At 32.3% G+C, this 19,823-nt stretch overlaps 1 protein-coding gene across 1 annotated transcript in view; it reads right to left on the minus strand.

The window, feature by feature from the left end:
* Window positions 1-19,823, minus strand: part of LOC111713597 (zwei Ig domain protein zig-8) — a gene marked incomplete at its 3' end in the record, with an annotated part of 59,918 nt that overhangs the window by 21,790 nt on the left and 18,305 nt on the right. The window contains 1 exon segment of the mRNA XM_023488479.1: window positions 17,500-17,711. Within this exon segment, the coding sequence (XP_023344247.1) occupies window positions 17,500-17,711 (212 nt within the window).

Consider the following 19,823-nt stretch of genomic DNA (forward strand, 5'->3'; position numbering starts at 1 on the left):
TAGGATCAGGCCAGGATCAGGATAGGATCAGGATAACTATCTATTTTATCGTCTCAGAACTATTTTTATTTAAATAGAAGCAATAAAATGTTAATTGTTTAATGGAAACAAAATTCTAAATTTTTAACTTTACAATTGAGAATTAAAAAGTTATCGTTAATATTTCAAACTTCGATTATTTGATCTAACATAATTTATTGTTTGAAATATATCACAGGTCTACAACATTGGGTTGGAAAGATTCCTTAAAAGTTGAAATATATAACTACAATTGCGGTTTTCTAGAAAAGTGATTTTTAGCAATAGAGACAAAGAAGATTATTTAAAGAGTTTATATTTTTTCAATATTGAAAAACAACGAAACATTTCTCACTTCTACCCAAAAAAAGGTCTAAGTGATGCAGTTGTTACGCTTCAGATTACATAACGTTTACAGTCAGAGTAAGAAACATATATATCTTAGAACATTAGAATCAGAATATAAATTGCTGGAGATTTTAGTATTACTAAAGAATTGATGTAAATCTTCATTTAGTGCATTGCACAGTATTTATAGAGAACAAGGACCAATACTGCATAATAGGGTTCGGATTCTAATTTGGTTCGCTTTAGGACATTTCTTCTTTCGTTAATATGTAAAAGGATTCGGTTTTTGTAACGTTCTGACATGAAGTCTGAAGGTGCAATAAGGTTTCAGAACGTTTTTTCAGTCCTGGTTTTTCATCCCTGAAGCATGGGTTTTTTCATAAGTAAAAATGTAACTGGGAATTTATATTATTACTAAAATTAAATCTGGAGATGTCTAAAGGATTTAGAAGGTTTTTTATCTTTAGTATCCTTTTTTATGTCGAAGAATGTATTTTAATTATAGGAACGTTTTAGGACATTTTTTCATTAGCCCATTGTGTGTTCTTTTTACTTTCCTGAAATAATTACAATTTGCCCAGGTAACATTTTGCCCAGGTAACATTTTGCCTTGCTAACTTTTAGGCTAGTTTAAGTTTGCTGGTAACGATTTGCCTAGGTAACGTATGAGCTTTTTTTGTCTATTGCATTTTTAAACAGATTTTGTCAATAATTTAAAAGCTGAACCAGTTAAATTTAAATGCATTAAACGTTATAGGACAATTGTAGCTGAGCTACATTTTGCCTAGTTCGGTTTTGCCCAGTCACATTTTGCCAGGTAACATTTTGCCGAGTCACATATTGCCTGGTAAAATTTTGCCTAGATTACGGCTTGCCTAGGTAACATGTTGCCTAGGGTAATCTAAGAGCGCATTTTTTGTCTTATCAAAAATATTTCACAAAGAAAATTTTTAAAAATCCGCGAATTTGTTATCAAAAACTCAACAACTTTTTGAAAATCATTCAGTTTCCTACCACACAATGTACTATGCCAAAAGATGATTATATATAAATCCTTGCTCCATGATGTAAACAGTATTTTAAATATATATATATATCTGATACATAACCAAATCTTTGTAGAGTAAATAAAAATCTTGCCGTAGAGGAAAATCAAAACTCATCATCATTTCATAGGTTTTAAGCAATTGTATTTGGAATGTTAAAAGTGCTAGACAAGATACAATTCAATTGTCCTATAACATTTAAATTTAACTGGTTCAGCTTTTAAAAAACAATAGATGTTTAATTTTTGACAAAATCTTGACAAAATCTGTTTGAAAAATGAAATAGACAAAAAACATGCTTTTGCGTTACCTAGGCAAAATGTTATTAGGCAAACTTGAACTAGGCATAATGTTACCTGGGCAAAATGTTACCAAGGCAAAATGTTACTAGACAAACTTGAACTAGGGAAAAAGTTACCAAAGCAAAATGTTACCTAGGCAAAATATTCCTTATAGACAAACTTGAACTAGGCAAAAAGTTACCAAAGCAAAATGTTACCTAGCCAAAATATTACTTATAGACAAACTTGAACTAGGCAAAAAGTTACCAAAGCAAAATGTTAATAGGCAAAATATTACTTATAGACAAACTTGAACTAGGCAAAAAGTTACCAAAGCAAAATGTTACCTAGGCAAAATATTACTTATAGACAAACTTTAACTAGGCAAAAAGTTACCAAGGCAAAATGTTACCTAGGCAAAATGTTACGAGGCAAACTTGAACTAAGCAAAAAGTTACCGAGGCAAAATGTTGCCTAGGCAAAATGTTACTAAGCAAACTTGAACTAGGCAAAATGTTACCGAGGCAAAATGTTGCCTAGGCAAAATGTTACTAGGCAAAACTAAACTAGGCTAAATGACACTAAGCAAATTTTGACTATAGGCAAAATGTAGCTAAGCCGACCAAAGAAGAAATTGTCAAAATTGAACACTTTGTCACAATTAAACACTTTTAGGCCAAAAAAAAACGTAGATTTCTTCAACATGATGGCCATATTAAGGTTTCAAGGGTACCGTATATAATCGAAAATGTCCTTCTTTCAATAGAAAATGACTTGAAGTTATGACAAGAATCCCTTTAAATCACTTTCATATGCAGAATGTATTTTAAAAATAATATCTGTAAAAACATGTTATAAATAAACTTTTTAGCGACATTTTATAATAAAAAGAAAGTAAGAAGATGACAATCATTCCATAGTTTTCTGGTTACCACTGTATTTGAAGGGTTTGTTGACTGGTAGTTCAAATATATATTTGAGGTTGAACGTGTTTAAACTAATAATTCCTGACATCATCCTTGAATTCGATATGAGCTTTAAATTTAAGATATCTTCACTTGCACCTTGCTACACCAACAGATAAAACTAGAGATGGACGCGTTTGGATTTTTTCATTTTGTTCGTTCATCGCTTGTAAACAACCCTTTTCATTAGTTTTTTCAATCTTTCAAAAAATGTCCTTCGTTTTCTCACTGAACGATCGTTAAGTAAACTCGTTCGTTTAACAAAGTTGTTCGGTTAGTAAAAAACGATCGGTTTTCCAAAAGTTTGAACGAAAAAATATCAGATTTTTAAAGTTTACTCGAACGATTTTTCATCGTTCAGTTTCGTTTTTTTCCGTGCGTTTTAGATAACGAAGGTTTCTTCATTTCTCATCCTTCGTTTTTCTGAACAAACCATCGTTCACCAAATATATTATTTTTCTGAACAAACCATCGTTCACTAAATATATCATTTTTCTGAACAAACCATCGTTCACTAAATATATCATTTTTCTGAACAAACCATCGTTCACTAAATATATCATTTTTCTAAACAAACCATCGTTCACTAAATATATCATTCATAGTCAAAAATTTCGCTAATTCACAAAAATAATTTCAAGGCAAACACTTGTTCGTAATGTCGTAAAATTGAAAGCAGTTCAAAATTACAAAAATATAATTTCTAACAAAGGAATTGAGTCTTAATGCCACAAACTCTGATTTTTCTAATCCATATATCTTTGCAACCCAATGTCGTACACTTTATATATTTCAAACTATAAATTCTGTTAGATCAAACAATCTAAGTTTGAAATATCAAAGGTTTACACCATCAGGTTACAGATTTATAGGAATTAGAAAATTCAAGTTTGTGGAAAAGACTCAATTCCTTTTAAGATACAGAAAAATTGTTAAAAGGATTATCAAAAATGTTGAACACATAAAAAGTTTACATTTTCAACCAATATTCTCCTAACTTCGGAAAGTGACTTGAATCAGTATGGTTTCAAGACCAGTGAATAATTTATGTGAATCCTAATCAAATACTAACCAAGGTTTTCTTCAAGAAAGTATCTTTACTTAGTTTTTAAGAAATCAGAAAAGTCATTTAAGAGTCCGAATTAAATGAATTTGAGCCGTGTCTCAACTCCGCCAAAAACCGGTTTCAATTGAGAGCTGGCTTAAATCTTGAAACATTGAATACAATTTTAGGTGGAACCAACCATATTTTAGCTGCGTCTCAAATTAAGCCGCGGCTCAAATTGCTGTCAAGCGCTTGCCTTTGGTTCTGCTTTATTTATTGAATTTATGGTAAAGACTCAATTCCTTTATGCTATTTTATATCTTTGTTCTGAGCCCATTTTTAGGTCATGATAGGGCAACTTTCCGTTAAAGAACAGCGAGTTTTTAAAAATCAACAAAGATTTCGTTAACGATCGGCAAAGTGCGTTAATTTTTACATCGGTAAAGAATGGAAATAACCGTGCATCAAGAAAAAAATAACGGAAAATAATTTTTCTGCTAAAAATTGCTGTTAATGTACGACGCCATTAACGCTAACTTCCGTTAACGTCGTTTTTAAGATTAAGATAGTTAACTTTTAAAACGAAGGAATAATAATTCCTTTATAATTTTACATGTTCATGTGTCTTTTCTGTTTGAAAGATTAGTAGAAATCAAAATTGCAATAGAAACTCATTTATATAGTATTGACGACGACGATGTAACCGTGTCGTTTCATATCTGAGACTTTATGTAACCGTGTCGTTTTATATCTAAGACTTGATGTAACAGTGTCGTTTCATATCTGAGACTTTATGTAACCGTTTCGTTTCATATCTAAGACTTTATGTAACCGTGTCGTTTTATATCTAAGACTTTATGTAACAGTGTCGTTTCATATCTGAGACTTTATGTAACCGTGTCGTTTCATATCTGAGACTTTATGTAACCGTGTCGTTTCATATCTGAGACTTTATGTAACCGTGTTGTTTCATATCTGAGACTTTATGTAACCGTGTCGTTTCATATCTAAGAATTTATGTAACCGTGTCGTTTCATATCTAAGACTTTATGTAACCGTGTCGTTTCATATCTAAGACTTTATGTAACCTTGTCGTTTCATATCTAAGACTTTATGAGGACTAAGAAAACCTGACATATTTGTGCGAAGCCAATATCGAACTGTTTTCGGTAACGTCGAAAGGATTTCCTAGGACTTCGGTTAAAAGTGAAATAGATTTGTACAATGTATATTGAAGCTGTATAAAAGAAAAATCGCGAATTAAAGGGACTGTAAGCGTAATTTCAATTGATCCGCCAATCCGTGACAACTAGACTAGACAATCCGTGCATTACCTAACAAAAGCATAATATACCAGACAAAACACACTATACCAGTATACCAATCAACACGGAATACACAACTAAATGTTTTCTCGCAAAGCGTCAAATGATTTACAAAAAATCAATAGTCCTTTGTGTGCTTACATACATTCTTGCATCCAATCAAAAAGCTTTTCTATTTAACACAATGTACGTAAAAGTGTTTACAAAACTTGACTTGGTCCCTATTTAACACTCTACATATTAAGCACAAAATGTTAAGAATTAACAATCAAATATTTATAAGCAGTTTATACTGGTTCAAGGGGTAAACATGAGGAAAATTAACAGTACAAAAACTGATCGCTGAGCCCAAAACTTAAAACAGAGTATCGTTATGAAAACCAGTTTTGAAACCCGGGTTTCACGAATGGGGTTAGACAGTTTTGTGGATATCAATATTTTTGTGATGAAATATTATTTTATTTAGTTTCTTCATATTCTCATTTTTTTCGAATCTCTTAGATCAAAATCTACAAAAATGATAAGACCCCAAAAAGGAAACTCGGGAGTTTCGTTCAGTGATAAAACTATTTTTTTTAAGAATCGGGCCACGTTAGGGCATAAATGGAATATTGAATTTTTGTCAATCGAAAAAAAGAGTTTTAATTGAAATAAAGTTTTCAAGTTTAATGCCCTTAAATATTTTCACCTTTTTTACGCGCATTTTCAGATAATCCTGGTGTAGAATGCCGCAAATAAATCCGAGTTTATAGAACTTCAATCTTTTTTCTTAATTATAGTGAAAACCACCGAAAACCCCGAAGGTGGTTCCGTGGGGAAAAAGATAGGCAGAGGTTTGCCAAATATTTTGCTATTTATTTTATATCGCAAAGGTTAGTCCTTTCGGAGGCAGAAGAGTTTTAAGTTTTACCTATATAAAGTTTTACATCATTCTCATGGATTTGAAGATTCCAACATGATGTAATCATTGGAATACTTTATTAGTCTGTATATATTTTATGCCCTAACGTGGCCAGATTTAAAAAAAATAGTTTTTTCATTGAGAATTGGAAACTTTAAAACACATAATAATCAATGAACGAGGATTCCGAGGTGGCTCGGACGAGAAAATGAGGAGAATCTGGCTCGGACGAGAAATGGTTGTGGCTGGCCTTCCTCCCCTCCTTCATGTCTCTAGTTATCTAGTATTCACTTACTAGAGAAAGACTGCTATGTCAAACTAAAGTATTATTTTTATTATTTTTTATTATTATTCTTTTTATTTCATCTTTAATTTCCTATATTACCNAATTATTAGCATTGTTTGCAAAATACTAATGATAACAGTGTCAGCTTGAAACATATGCTTAGAGATGCATAATCTCGAGATTAATTTATCAAATTTCCTTTTTTAACTCTGATATATGAACCCATTTATTATACAAGTAAATGTAAAATACGAAATTACAAAAATTCAAAACTTTTTACATTTTAATTTGTAATTTAAACAATGCAAACAAAATATAATTCAAATAAAATTCACGGTTCTTACACCTTAGAAATATAATGTATATTCGCTTGGAAACCCAGCTTTGCCTAAAAACTTTCTCTTTAAAAGTCAACCTTGTGGTTCCCGAATCAATATTTGAGACAAAATGTCAAGGAATTCATGTGTTATGATCGGACATACAAACATCCTAACAGATAGACAAACAGAGATTATTACTACTTTCAAATCAAACTCATGCTGCCATTCAAAACACGAAACAATATGTACACGCACCTCTGACCCTTTAGTAAAAGTAAATCCAAACTAAAGTCTGACCGCGTCAACCTTGTTGCACTGGCTAGTCCTATTGAGTGTCTGCTTTATTTACCCAATGTCCGGGAAATACAGTAAAAACTGGGACTGAAAAGATTGACCCAGCTCGGAAATTTAAATGTACTTTGGCTGCCCGTGTGTACAGCAATAGAATGGAATTTATGTGTGTTCTACTTATTGTTGAAATTGATTGTAAATGGACTAAGGAATAAAATAAACCATTCCGTGATACATTTTGATGAACAATGTGCACTCGGAAACCGGTTAAAGAGCCATTTTCTGAATACCCAGCTACCAGCAAATCCATGGATTTTAAAGGACCACACAAGTAACTTCAGCTATAGATCATCCGGTTCATAAAAAATATTGACAAGAATTCTGGACATATTAATTAAGAATTACTTTACAAGAGCTAAAAGACCAACTCACATCATTTAATACTATTTCTAGATGAAAAAATTAGATTTTAGTCAAAAATCTGTGTTGATCATCTTGCCGAGAGAGCAGAGATAAGGGAAGAGAAAAATTGAGTTTGTGACAAAAACTTCCTTTAACCCAATCTTCAACCAAAATAAATCATTTTGTCAATGGCTTTTAAGCAGTCCAAAAGTAAGATAATAAATTTTTTAACTAAATTTTTAACAGAACTTATATGTACATAGTACATACTATGTACACAAAGTATACAAAGCTTTAAATATAGGACAAGTTTGCTGGCTGAACACCAAATATTGCATCTCAAAGCTTTAAAAGATGGACTCCAAACTCTTTTCTAATTCCCCAATGTAAACACATTTATCAAATTGAAGTGAAAGAAAACCCACTGAGACATTTGTTCGACACTTGCAGTACGCTTTTTTCCGGTTGGGGAAATTTTTCCGACACTTGCAGTACGTTGTTTTCCGGTTGGGGATATTTGTCTGACACTTGCAGTACGCTGTTTTCCGGTTGGGGATATTTGTCAAACACTTGCAGTACGCTGTTTTCCGGTTGGGGACATTTTCCGACACTTGCAGTACGCTGTTTTCCGGTTGGGGACCTTTTCCGACACTTGCAGTACGCTGTTTTCCGGTTTGGGATATTTGTCCGACACTTGCAGTACGCTGTTTTCCGGTTGGGGACATTTTCCGACACTTGCAGTACACTCTTTTCCGGTTTGGGACATTTTTCCGACACTTGCAGTACGCTGTTTTCCGGTTTGGGACATTTGTCAAACACTTGCAGTACGCTGTTTTCCGGTTGGGGACATTTTTCCGACACTTGCAGTATGCTGTTTTCCCGTTGGGGACATTTGTCCGACACTTGCAGTACGCTATTTTCCGGTTTGGGACATTTGTCCGACACTTGCAGTACGCTATTTTCCGGTTTGGGACATTTGTCCGACTGTTAACAATGAAAAAAGGGGCAATTAAGAAATTACTAGAACAAGGGGAGTTCTTGCTCAGGGGTCAATATTTTTATTTTTATCGCAATTTGTCAAATTTTATCTATTTTCTTTCAATTTTTTGGTTAAGCTATTGAAGGTTTACTGAATAAACCCTATTTTTATAAAGTTTAACTAGTCAAAAAATATATAAAATAAAACCCATTTACTTGAAACTCTTAAATTCTCTCATACCAAGAATAAAATACCTTGAAGAGAAAACTTCTTATTTCTAAAGTAGCAGAGTAAATACAGACTAATGCATAAAAGAGTTAAGAACCCTTCTATACCCAAGCGCGCCAGGAGTGCCTATCATTAAAAAGGATTCTCACTATATAGAACTATATATATATCTTCATAAAATATAAATCAGAGTTGTTACATTACATATGTCTTATTTTGTTTTGTAGTAGACGACATTTACAAACCTCTCTTGGGGTTCTTTCTCTTTTATCTTTCTAGTTAATTTAATCTTATTCTGTTTTGTAGAAGCCAACATTGATAAACTTCTCTTGGTTTTCTCTCTTATACTCTCCTTTCACATTTTACTGACCACAATAAATATTTCGTTTACTCCATCCTAGTTTACTTCATCTTTTTCCTTAACCATTTCTACAACAACACTTTAATTCTCATCCCTTCTAATTCTATGGTTATGGAATTGAGTTTTTGTTACATACTCTGATTTTCTTATCCCTATATCTTTGCAACACAATGTCGGAGACCTCAGATATTTCAAACAGTGAATCATTTTAGATCAAATAATAATAGTTTGAAATATCAAAGGTTTACACGATCAGGTTGCAAAGATATAGCGATTGTAAAATCAGGATTTGTGGCAAAAACTCAGTTCCTTTAGCGAACAAATGTTCCAATCATATATTAATCTACTGGAGAATGTGCAACGCAGAGCTCTAAGAATGACGTCAGGTCTGGCAGGTCAAACATATGAGGAAAGATTGATTGAGGTTGGTTTGACCTCTCTAGAGGCCAGACGACTTCGTGGTGATTTAATACAGACCTGGAAAATTCTACATGGATATGATAATGTTAATGAATCTTCTTGGTTCAGCAGAACATGCGAGACAGCGAATAGACTGACAAAACAATCCAATTGTAGTTCCAATTTAAATGTAAAGCAATTCAATTCTAACGTGAGAAAAAACTCTTTTTCTGTGAGAGTGATAAACCCATGGAACAGTTTGCCAGACTATATTAAAGAGTCTAAAACCTTAAACATTTTCAAGAACAGTTACGATGATCATGTGAAAAATGTCGAGCATATATAGTGAAAAATATCAAGTTTAAGAATCGCTTTTTATTACCAAAAATGGTATCTAAGCGAAACCAGAACAATATAACAATATATCGCAACCTTTTCCTTAAATCTTTCGCTTTCTATCTTTTCCTATAATCTATCCTTCTGTTAGTTAGTGGTTGATATCCGTGATTCTCCTAGATATCTATTGTGAATCTACACTCAATCCCTTGCCTTTCATCCAATGAAAATAAACAAAGAATCCTCGGACCACGGAATATTAAATTTAAAAATCTTTGCTTCGAACTCCGTTTTCAACGATCAATATAAACAAACTCAGTATCTTAGTCAGAGTAAAGTTTGATTATTTCAGGGGGGGTGATAGTTCTCTACCTGTACACTTACAACTGTTTACTAATATTGATATACTATATGTTAGGCCAAAATTTCCTTAAAATAAACAAATATGCAGTACGCTCTCGGTATAGTTTATGGCCTATACAATTAGTAAAGGATTGGCGTACATCATTCTATACACTATAACCTCGTTGGATTATTTTCAATAAAGAAACTTTAATATGCCACCTTTAAAAAACATCTTTGGGGGTTCCTTGTTTTATGTTTATCTTCCTTGCTACGAACTGAGACGAAAGTGTACTTTACATTTTATGTGGTCGAGGGTCTTTGTGTTTCGGACAATTCGGACAAAATTCGGACAACATTCGGACAAAATTCGGACAAAATTCGGACAAAATTCGGACAACATTCGGCCAAAATTCGGACAAAATTCGGACAACATTCGGACACAATTCGGACAAAACTCGACAAATTCGGACAAAATTTGGAAAAAATTAGGACAAATTTCGGACAAAATTCGACAAAATTCGGACAAATGTCCCCTTTTGCGATGATGACGTCATATTTGTCGGACAATTGTCCCCACTTTGAAAAGCATACTGCAAATTGTCTAAGAAATGTCTCGGTGGGAATATGAGAATATGAGTGAAATATGTAAAGGGATAATTATATGAACGTGAGTTAAATTCTTTATCATTATTTATTTTAGGCCAGGAACCCAAAACTCTGAAAAGAAAGAAATTCAATCGGGTTTAACAATTGTTTAAACAATGTATGAGAAATTGCAGGGTTTCTTTAATAGATCACTTTTATATCGGGAAAACCTCGAAATCAAATCTGTATTCTTAGAAGAAGAAAACCTTAGCATTATTAATTTAATATCTGACATTTCCAAATTAAAAACATTTCCAAATTAAAAACAAATTACTAGGTTTCTGCTAACAATGTTATGAAATACAAACATCAAGTCGATTTAAAAATAGAATGAAAAATGGTAGGGTATAAGGTTAAACTATTAATAATTATTTTTCAATAGCTTTACAATTGTTTAACCAATATTAATCATTACCGTTTTCACAACTTTAATCATTAATTTGGTGAACTCTGTTCTCTAGTTAAAGGGACTGTAAGCGTGATTCAAGTGACCCACCATTCAAAAACGACAATGCCCGATTCACAACGGTATCATTATATATCAATATGATCAAAAATGTGGAAGATATTATTGTTTTTCTAGCTTTAAAAGTGTTTGGTTCTAATAATGTCAATATTTTTCCTGCAGACGGAAGTCGCTTTTGTAGAGAAACCGAAATTTAAAAAAACAAACAATTTGATCAGACAAAGTTTTTAATGGTAAAGTCGTATATCCTCAGTTGCATCCTTCTTACATCACTGTAAACTAGACAGAAGGGAAAGTCCTTGATTAAAAGAAGTTAAGAGTTAAAACATATCAGATTATCTATAAGAGTGTATCGAGTAAAAGTTGAAGAATCGACGGAAGAAGAATTTTCTCGTTCTCAAGTGATACTACACAAAGACAATAAGCCCGAGATTTTACACTCTCAAACTTTTGACAAAAATGGTTTTTTTCAATAGAAGAAACGTCAGAAAATGATTTTTTTTAAAGAATAAACACCAAGAAATGTTTTTTTTAAAGAAGAAACGGCAGGAAATATTTTTTTTATAGAAGAAACAACATGAAATGATTTTGCTAAAGAAGAAACGCCAAGAAATTCTTTTTTTTAAAGAAGAAACGCTAGAAAATTGTTTTTAGAAGAAACGCCGGCAAATGTTTTTTTAAAAGAAGAAACGACAGGAAATGTTTTTTTTATTAAAGAAACACCAGGAACTGTTTATAGAAGAAACGTCAGGAAATCATTTTTTCATTGAAGAAACGCCATGAAATATTCTTTTATAGAAGAAACGCCAGGAAATGTTCTTTTATAGAAGAAACGCCAGGAAATATTCTTTTATAGAAGAAACGCCAAGAAATTATTTTTTAAAGATAAAACGACAGGAAATGTTTTTTATAGAAGAAACGCCAAGAACTGTTTTATAGAAGAAACGTCAGGAAATGTTTTTTTCTTTGAAGAAACGCCATTAAATATGTCTTTATAGAAGAAACGCCAGGAAATGATTTTGATAAAGAAGAAACGCCAACAAATGATTTTTTTAGAAGAAACGGCAGGAAATATTTTTTTCATTGTAAAATCGTCAGAAAATGTTTTTTTCATTAAAAAACACCATGCAGGAAATGTTGTTTTCAATAAAATAAACGACGGGAAATATTTTTGAGTAGTAGAAACGCCAGGAAGTGCTTTTTTATGGAATAAAAGGCAGTAAATAATTTGTTTAGAAGAAACGCCAACATCCAAGTGTCCGATTAAATGAAAAAAGCTATGTTGATTTTTAATTTCTAAAAAGTTTGGTGGTTTGAAGAAAAGTGGTAAATTAACCATAAACTATCAGAAATAGATTTATTGTTTTTATTTATTAATGTGTGTATCTATACTTGTATGATTAATCATACAACAAAGGGTTACTATAGATTATTTTCTAATAGGTTAATCATACAGCGTTTAAAGCAAAATCGTTTAATTTCATTCATTTTAAATCGTTATTGTAAACGTTACTATAAAAGTGAACGGCACTGTGCATTTTTTGTGGGTAACTTACATGAACATATTAGGAAAGATATATGACGACGTAATTTGAAACATTTTGGTGACTTAAAGAGAAAAATATGGACATACAGTGAAACCCTTAAAGCTATACAGGTAATATCACTTGTTTGTAAATACAAAATGTGAGTTACTGGTATCTTTCATGGTCAAATATTTACAAGTTGAGTTTTTCCAGGAGTCTGAGGAAAAATCATCATCATTGGAGTACTATCGGAGACCTCCTTTCATCTTAAACACCAAACCAATCTCATTGGAGAACCCATACTTTTCATGAGAAACCCCAGGCTTTTCATTCGAGACTTCAGATTTTCATTGGAGACCATAAGCTTCCGATCGGAGACCCCCTGCTTTGTATTTGAGACCTAGTTGGAGCTTGGGATGAAAATTGGACGTTTATGATAAAAAGTGTGGGGTCTTCGATGAAAAGCTTGGGGTCTTCAATAAAAAGCTTGGGGTCTTCAATAAAAAGCTTGGGGTCTTCAATAAAAAGCTTGGGGTCTTAAATAAAAAGCTTGGGGTCTTCAATAAAAGCTTGGATCTCAGATGACAAATTTTGGGTCTTCAATGAAAAGCTTGGGGGACATGGGGTTTCCAATGAAAGGGGGTCTACTACAATACTAACAAAGATAATAATTTCTTCTATATAAAAAAGCTCATTAATAAGTAATAGATAAATATCATAATAAATGATGTTTGACCTTTTTTACATAACATCTGAAAATTACATAACGAAGAGACAAGTTAACCCAATGAGAATAGAATTATCTAAGAAGATGGGACGTAAAAAGCGTAAAAACATCGGTTCGTTAGATTTTTTCGTTTAGGTTGCAAACATAATAATTAATTTTTTTTCCTTCAATCGTGCATAGTATTAACACACTTTACATTATAAATCGTATTTGTGCATAGTTATACTGTTATTCGAGTGTCTTCCCTTTGTTTCATGTTCTTGCAATCTTCAGGGAAATTACCGGAAGTAAATAAACCTCCCCCCTTCTCCCCCCACCGTTGATATATGACACACTGGTTGTCTACCCCCTCCCCCACGCCCTCTGTTGGTACATGGTTGGTACAATACGCACTAGTTATCAACACCCCCTCAGTTGATAAAATACGGACTATGTAGTAATCTAACAAAACATCTTTTAGAACAAGTACATAAATTATAGATTATCTAGGCTAGGAACCCGGCCTGCATTTTACCACCTTTTTATCAACATTACCAACATATCAATCCCCTAACAATAGTATATTATAAATTACTTAATTTTCCCTTGGGACAATTTAGTAAAATAACATCCCGCTCGGCAAAGTTTTTGTTTAAAAAATGCGTATTTTCATATTAGAAAACCATAAATTGGAAGTAAATGCTCTGGATTTTGAAATGTTTGTAGCAAATATTGAAGCCCATTGTTCATATAGTAAATGAGCCAGTAGTAATTACGCAAATCCTGTATTGCGATTAACCCATTCCATGTACGTATATTTATACTCAATCATACCCATATTGTGATTATTTAACTACGTTATATATAACTCAATCATACCCATATTGTGATTATTTATCTACGTTATATATAACTCAATCATACCCTTATTGTGATTTTTTAACTACGTTATATATAACAGCGCATCATAACTTGTAATTACGCTGTTAATGACCAAATTCACCTCAGTTTATAGATTAACATTGTAATGTTTATAGATTAACACTGTACTGTTTATTGGGAGAGAGTAATCCTGAAATCCTGTTTTGCTAAACAGGTTGTATCGTCCCCATCATTTGGGATCGATATATAGCTTGTTGATAGCTAGCCTTGTGTCCTGGTGTGGCATTTAGAGCGGATCGTCCCCATCATTTGGGATCGACATATATATATAGCTTCTTTGATAGCTAGACTTGTGTCTCTGTGTTGCATTTATCGTGGATCGTCCCCATCATTTGGGATCGATATATAGCTTATTGATACCTAGGCTTGTGTCCCTGTGTGGCATTCAGAGCAGATCGTCCCCATCATTTGGGATCAATATATAGCTGGTTGTTAGCTAGGCTTGTGTCTCTGTGTTGCATTTAGAGCACTGGATTAATAGCTTGTTGGATAGCTACGCTTATGTCCCTGTGTGGGATTTAGAGCCTGAGTTATTGCTCGTTGATAGCTAAGCTTGTGTCCCTGTGTGACATTTAGACCCAGGTCGGTTGTGTCCTGGTTGACTTTGATAGCGGACGAGTTGTGCATGGATAGATACATTTCGAGAACTTGTTATGGAGTTGGTGGTTATCCCAGACACCTTTAGTTTTTTTTCTAGGACACCCTGTGGTTTATCTACAGGGCACCCTGTGAACTGGGTTCTGTAAAGTAAAAATTCCCTTGAATAATTACAGTCAGAATCCAATTCTTAGAATTGCATGCAATATTTGTTAATTGATTAAGTAATTATTTAGTCAATTATTTAATAATCAAATAATATATGTAGTATGTACTATATTGTAAACAGGGATACATAATGAAATTTTATATTTTCTGTGTACAAGGGTATCCACAAAGGATGCAACTTTGATGACGACCTGAACCTCTTTGAATAAAAGATTTAATTTTGTATTCAATGTTTTATTCAAATAATTTGAAAAGAAAGAATAAGGTTTAAAGGAAACCAAAAATTAACCAAAACTTAATGTACTGTCGTCTCTGAAGTCTTATACATTATTGTTAAACTATCGATTTAGATACTTTTTAATGTAAAGTATGTATGTTATCCGTAAACAGCACAACAAAACAACACATATCGGAACATAGCATAACAAACGACATATCCCTACGAAACATATTTTATTTTATTATAAAAAATAAATGTTTAAGAGTAATTTTTATATGTTCTGTTTTGATTTGTTTTTTAGTTTTATATGTTTAGTTTGTTTAGTTTTTATGTGGTTTTAATTTGATATGTTTAGAAGTTAGATGTGTTCTCTTTTAATATGTTTTGTTTGATACAGTTTAACCCAGTGCTTTGGAGACATCGATAGAATTTATAAAAGATCTTACTGTTAACTTACTGATAATGGAATGATGCAGATACTTAATTTTTAATTGAAAGATTATATGGAGCTCTTTAAAACTGTTCCCGCATATTCATGCCTATTTATTTATATTTACAATTATTGAGATTTAGGTTTAAAGTATAAAAACCATTGAAAAATTGTTAAGACGACATTTTGTAAATTCCAGTTTCAGGCCAGGCTACATCTATATATAATAAAACTCTTAGCTCATATATATATATATATATAATCAAATCTGATGAATAGAGCCATACTGATGAGTCCTAATAGGACGAAACACTGTGTCTATGGATATATATATATGTATATATATGTTAGTTGAATTGGCTGAATTTTTTTTAGGAAACCCATGGTTACCCTAGGGGTAACATAGGTTTGAAAAAAGGTTTTCTTCTTTGATATTTGATTTTTCAAAATAAGAAATTTTTCTTCCAAAATTAGATTTTGTTAATATCACGAACAACGCCAGGTGCTTCAGCCAGTGTGTTGCATAACACGTAAATCTCATAATGATACTTATTGCTATACCTAGCTCCTCTACAGGTTAAAGGAAAAGGTAAGAATTTCCTAATTTTTTAGAATGATTCGAAATCCTTATATCTCCCCATTAGCTCCCCACTCCCTTTAAAAGTTACGCCTCTAATTTCTGAAAACCCACACTTTTTAAAGAAGTTAATGATAGTAAATAAATGTGGTATTTTGTGTAATGAAGTTTATGATTAATTTTGGCACGAAATCAGTTGTGTTTGCAATTTTATTCGCATGTTGTGTAACTCTTGTATTTATAAAATTTGCTAATATTTGCTAATATTTGCATACTTATTCATATTTAATATTTGATATATATATGAATATCCAAATCTATATTAATATTTTACGTGTATTGTTAATTGACAGTATACACACCCTTACAGAGATTTTCTTTTAGAAGCGGAATTTCTAACTGGAGAGAAGACTTAAAAGTCGTCTTCAACCTTTGAAATAGTTTGCGGCATTAATTTGTCAACCTAATTTTAGAAATCTTTAAAAACATTATGTAACACCATTTCCAAATTGTGGTCGGGCGTTTAATGCTTTCACAATTACCGGAGATATGATTTCGTTCAGAATTAGACAATTTTGGTTTTATTTGATAAATCTAGTGAAATATCTTGATGTTTCTGGTAATTTTATCGGTGCCATAGATAAAGAGATAATACAAATAATTACAAGACAGAGAGAGAGTCTGTTCTACGCCGACTGCGCGCAACTCCTTTGGGCTCTACATTAAGGTTATTGTGAACAAAAAACCCTAAATCTTGAAAATCTTGAAAATCTTCTGTTCTATCTGTTATTTTAATTAATCTACAGTGAAACCCTTAATAACGAATACATCGAAAGAATTCATCAAATGTCGTATTCTTCACTTTCTGATAATGGAATGTTGCAGATATTTAGTTTTTTAATTAAATGATTATATGGAACTCTTTAAAACTGTTCCCGCATATTCATGGCTATCTATTTATTTTCGCAATTACTGAAATTTACTTAATATAGTATAAAACTCATTGAAAAATTGTCAAGACGACGTTTGATAAATTCTTCCGATATATTCGTTATTAAGGGTTTCACTGTATGATCGGGGCGATTAAGCAGTCCGGTTTCAGTGCTGTTATCAAAACCTAAAAACAAACTGCAATTTGGTAATTTAGTAGTATAAAATGAACCTACCCTGGGATATGCTGTAGCTCGGATACAAGTATAAAATGAACCTACCCTGGGATATGCTGTAGCTCGGATACAAGTATGAAATGAACCTACCCTGGGATATGCTGTAGCTTGGATACAAGTATAAAATGAACCTACCCTGGGATATGCTGTAGCTCGGATACAAGTATAAAATGAACCTACCCTGGGATATGCTGTAGCTCGAATAAATCCTTGATGAAGTTTAACAGGACAGGGGAGATGGATCGAGGAGCCCAGGGGGGCGGAGAGGTTTCGTAGCTCAGGGTACCCGGGAGACACGGAGCTCAAGGGTACCTCGGAGACAGTGCTCTCCTCGGCGAAACCATCAGATGAAGTAGATGATTCTACTGTTAAACTGGTTGATGAATCCTCACCTGGAAAAAATATGATTTAATGCTTAAATTAAAAAAAACATTTAAAGTAATTCTTCATTTAAAAAGAGATTTTCCCGATTTACAACGGTACTCTTAAAGGGAGTGTTCGCGAAAAATGAAAGTTGGTATAGGCTTAATGCGATTAAAAAGCGCTTTTATCGCTACTAACCTTACTTTTATCTGTTGCGTCTATAAGGAGAAAATTGTTAAAAACGACTAATACCTAATAACGTAGTGTCCATACAAATTCAGAAAGATGCAACATACGACTTAGACCGTAAAAAAATCTATTTAATTTCAAACAAATCATTCAGATATTACAACCTATGGTCATCGATTATCTTTCGCCACATTTGTATATAGTTGTATAGTTGAAAAAATGGCAATGTCTCCATTGTTTTTAAGCAAAAAATAGTCAAGTCACTATAGTAGAGAAACTGCAAATGAAACTAGTCAGCTTTCAAAAACAAAAACATTGATATCTAATTCATACTTGATCATGAAGGTTATTGTTGAAAATTAATAATACGACATTTTATATGATAAATGCTACATTTAGCCATTCATAATGTGTTTACCTTTTATAATTTAAGGGACAGCTCTTGGTTTTCAAATGCTATCCAAAAATATAATTAACAACTTATCAATATTATTAACAAGAATTTGTATTAATTTTTTGTTACCTTTTCAAATGTAATCCTTTTGAAAATAAAATGGGTAATATTATGGTATTAAAGCTACCTAAAGTTATTATAAAATATATAAAATAATATAAAAAACTTTAACATTTTTATTGAAATTCTTGAAACGTTTTTTCAAATTTACGAATCCACTCAAAAAATAAATTCATTAACCCCGGTATATTTTCAAAAAAACAAACAATTGAATCAAGAAACGTTAGATTTTATTACGCTTAAAAGAATTGTTTTATTGTTTTACAATAGAAAAAGAAACATTGTTCAAAACCATGAACAGAATATTTGGAACGTTTTTGCTTAGCTAGATCACGGGGGCAGCCGTAGTAAATTTGAATTTCCGAGTCGGGTCAACCTTTCCGGTCCCAGTTTGTACTGTACCTAGCTTTATGGACAGGACTAGACGGTGCAACAAGGTTGACGCGGTCAGACTTTATGGTTCATATAGGTTGAATTTACTTTTACTACAGAGGCAGAGGTGCGTGAGATACTACAAAACATGTTAAGGTTTTCTTATGAATAATATCATACAGCCCCCACCCCTGATTTCTAAATATCTGAAAATTGGATAAATATTCCTTGTGATTAGATGTTGTTAACGTAAAATGGTAAACTGGGGGGACCAGACAGTTTCCGACTTATTGACATTTTATGCAACAAAATCATAAATCAGACAGAGAGGAATAGTTGGTTTCAGTTCTTCAAATTTGGATCAGGCAAATTTAATTTTAACTTTCCTATTAACAATTTAATTTTTAATTGTTGCTCTAAAAATGACCATTTTTAATCTGTCTCAAGTTGTGACAGATTTATCTTTCTTATTTGGCGCGTTTTCAAAAAAATTATTGTCGATTTTCCGGGCAAAATTGACTGCTCTGTGCCCATTAATATTCCTTGGGGTCATGTGAATGTGAATTGCCATACAAAATTGGCCGTTTTGACGTTTACCGGATATGCAAACAAACAGACAAGAAAAGATTTATATTTATTTTGTTTTGTTTTGCTCGTTTTTAAAAATATTTTTTAGAATTTATCTTTTTTTATTGAATTTAAAATTTCTTGAAATCTGGTCTGTTAAACAACAAAAGAGCTTTCCTTAATGAGCTTATAGTCTCGTATTAATTGTTCTGCAAGAATGAGTTCTAATAATTAATAATTAATGATTTAATTACGCCACGCCACTAATGAGTATTTGTCGTGTACTTATCGACTTCTTGTTCAGAGGCCTAATTCATTTAATTATACATTATTAGTATTTATTCATTACAATCATCGTGTATACGTGTAATTTAGAGCATTATCAAAAGGTACATCTATGTTCATGAATACAAGGTTTACCAATAAACATGGGAATTGACTGACGACTTTGTAAATGATTTATTGGTTAAGATTAGTGATACCTTTACTAAAAAAAGGT

The sequence above is a fragment of the Eurytemora carolleeae genome, unplaced genomic scaffold (genome assembly GCF_000591075.1).
Source record: "Eurytemora carolleeae unplaced genomic scaffold, Eaff_2.0 scaffold1341, whole genome shotgun sequence".
NCBI classification, from domain to species: Eukaryota; Metazoa; Arthropoda; class Copepoda; order Calanoida; family Temoridae; genus Eurytemora; species Eurytemora carolleeae.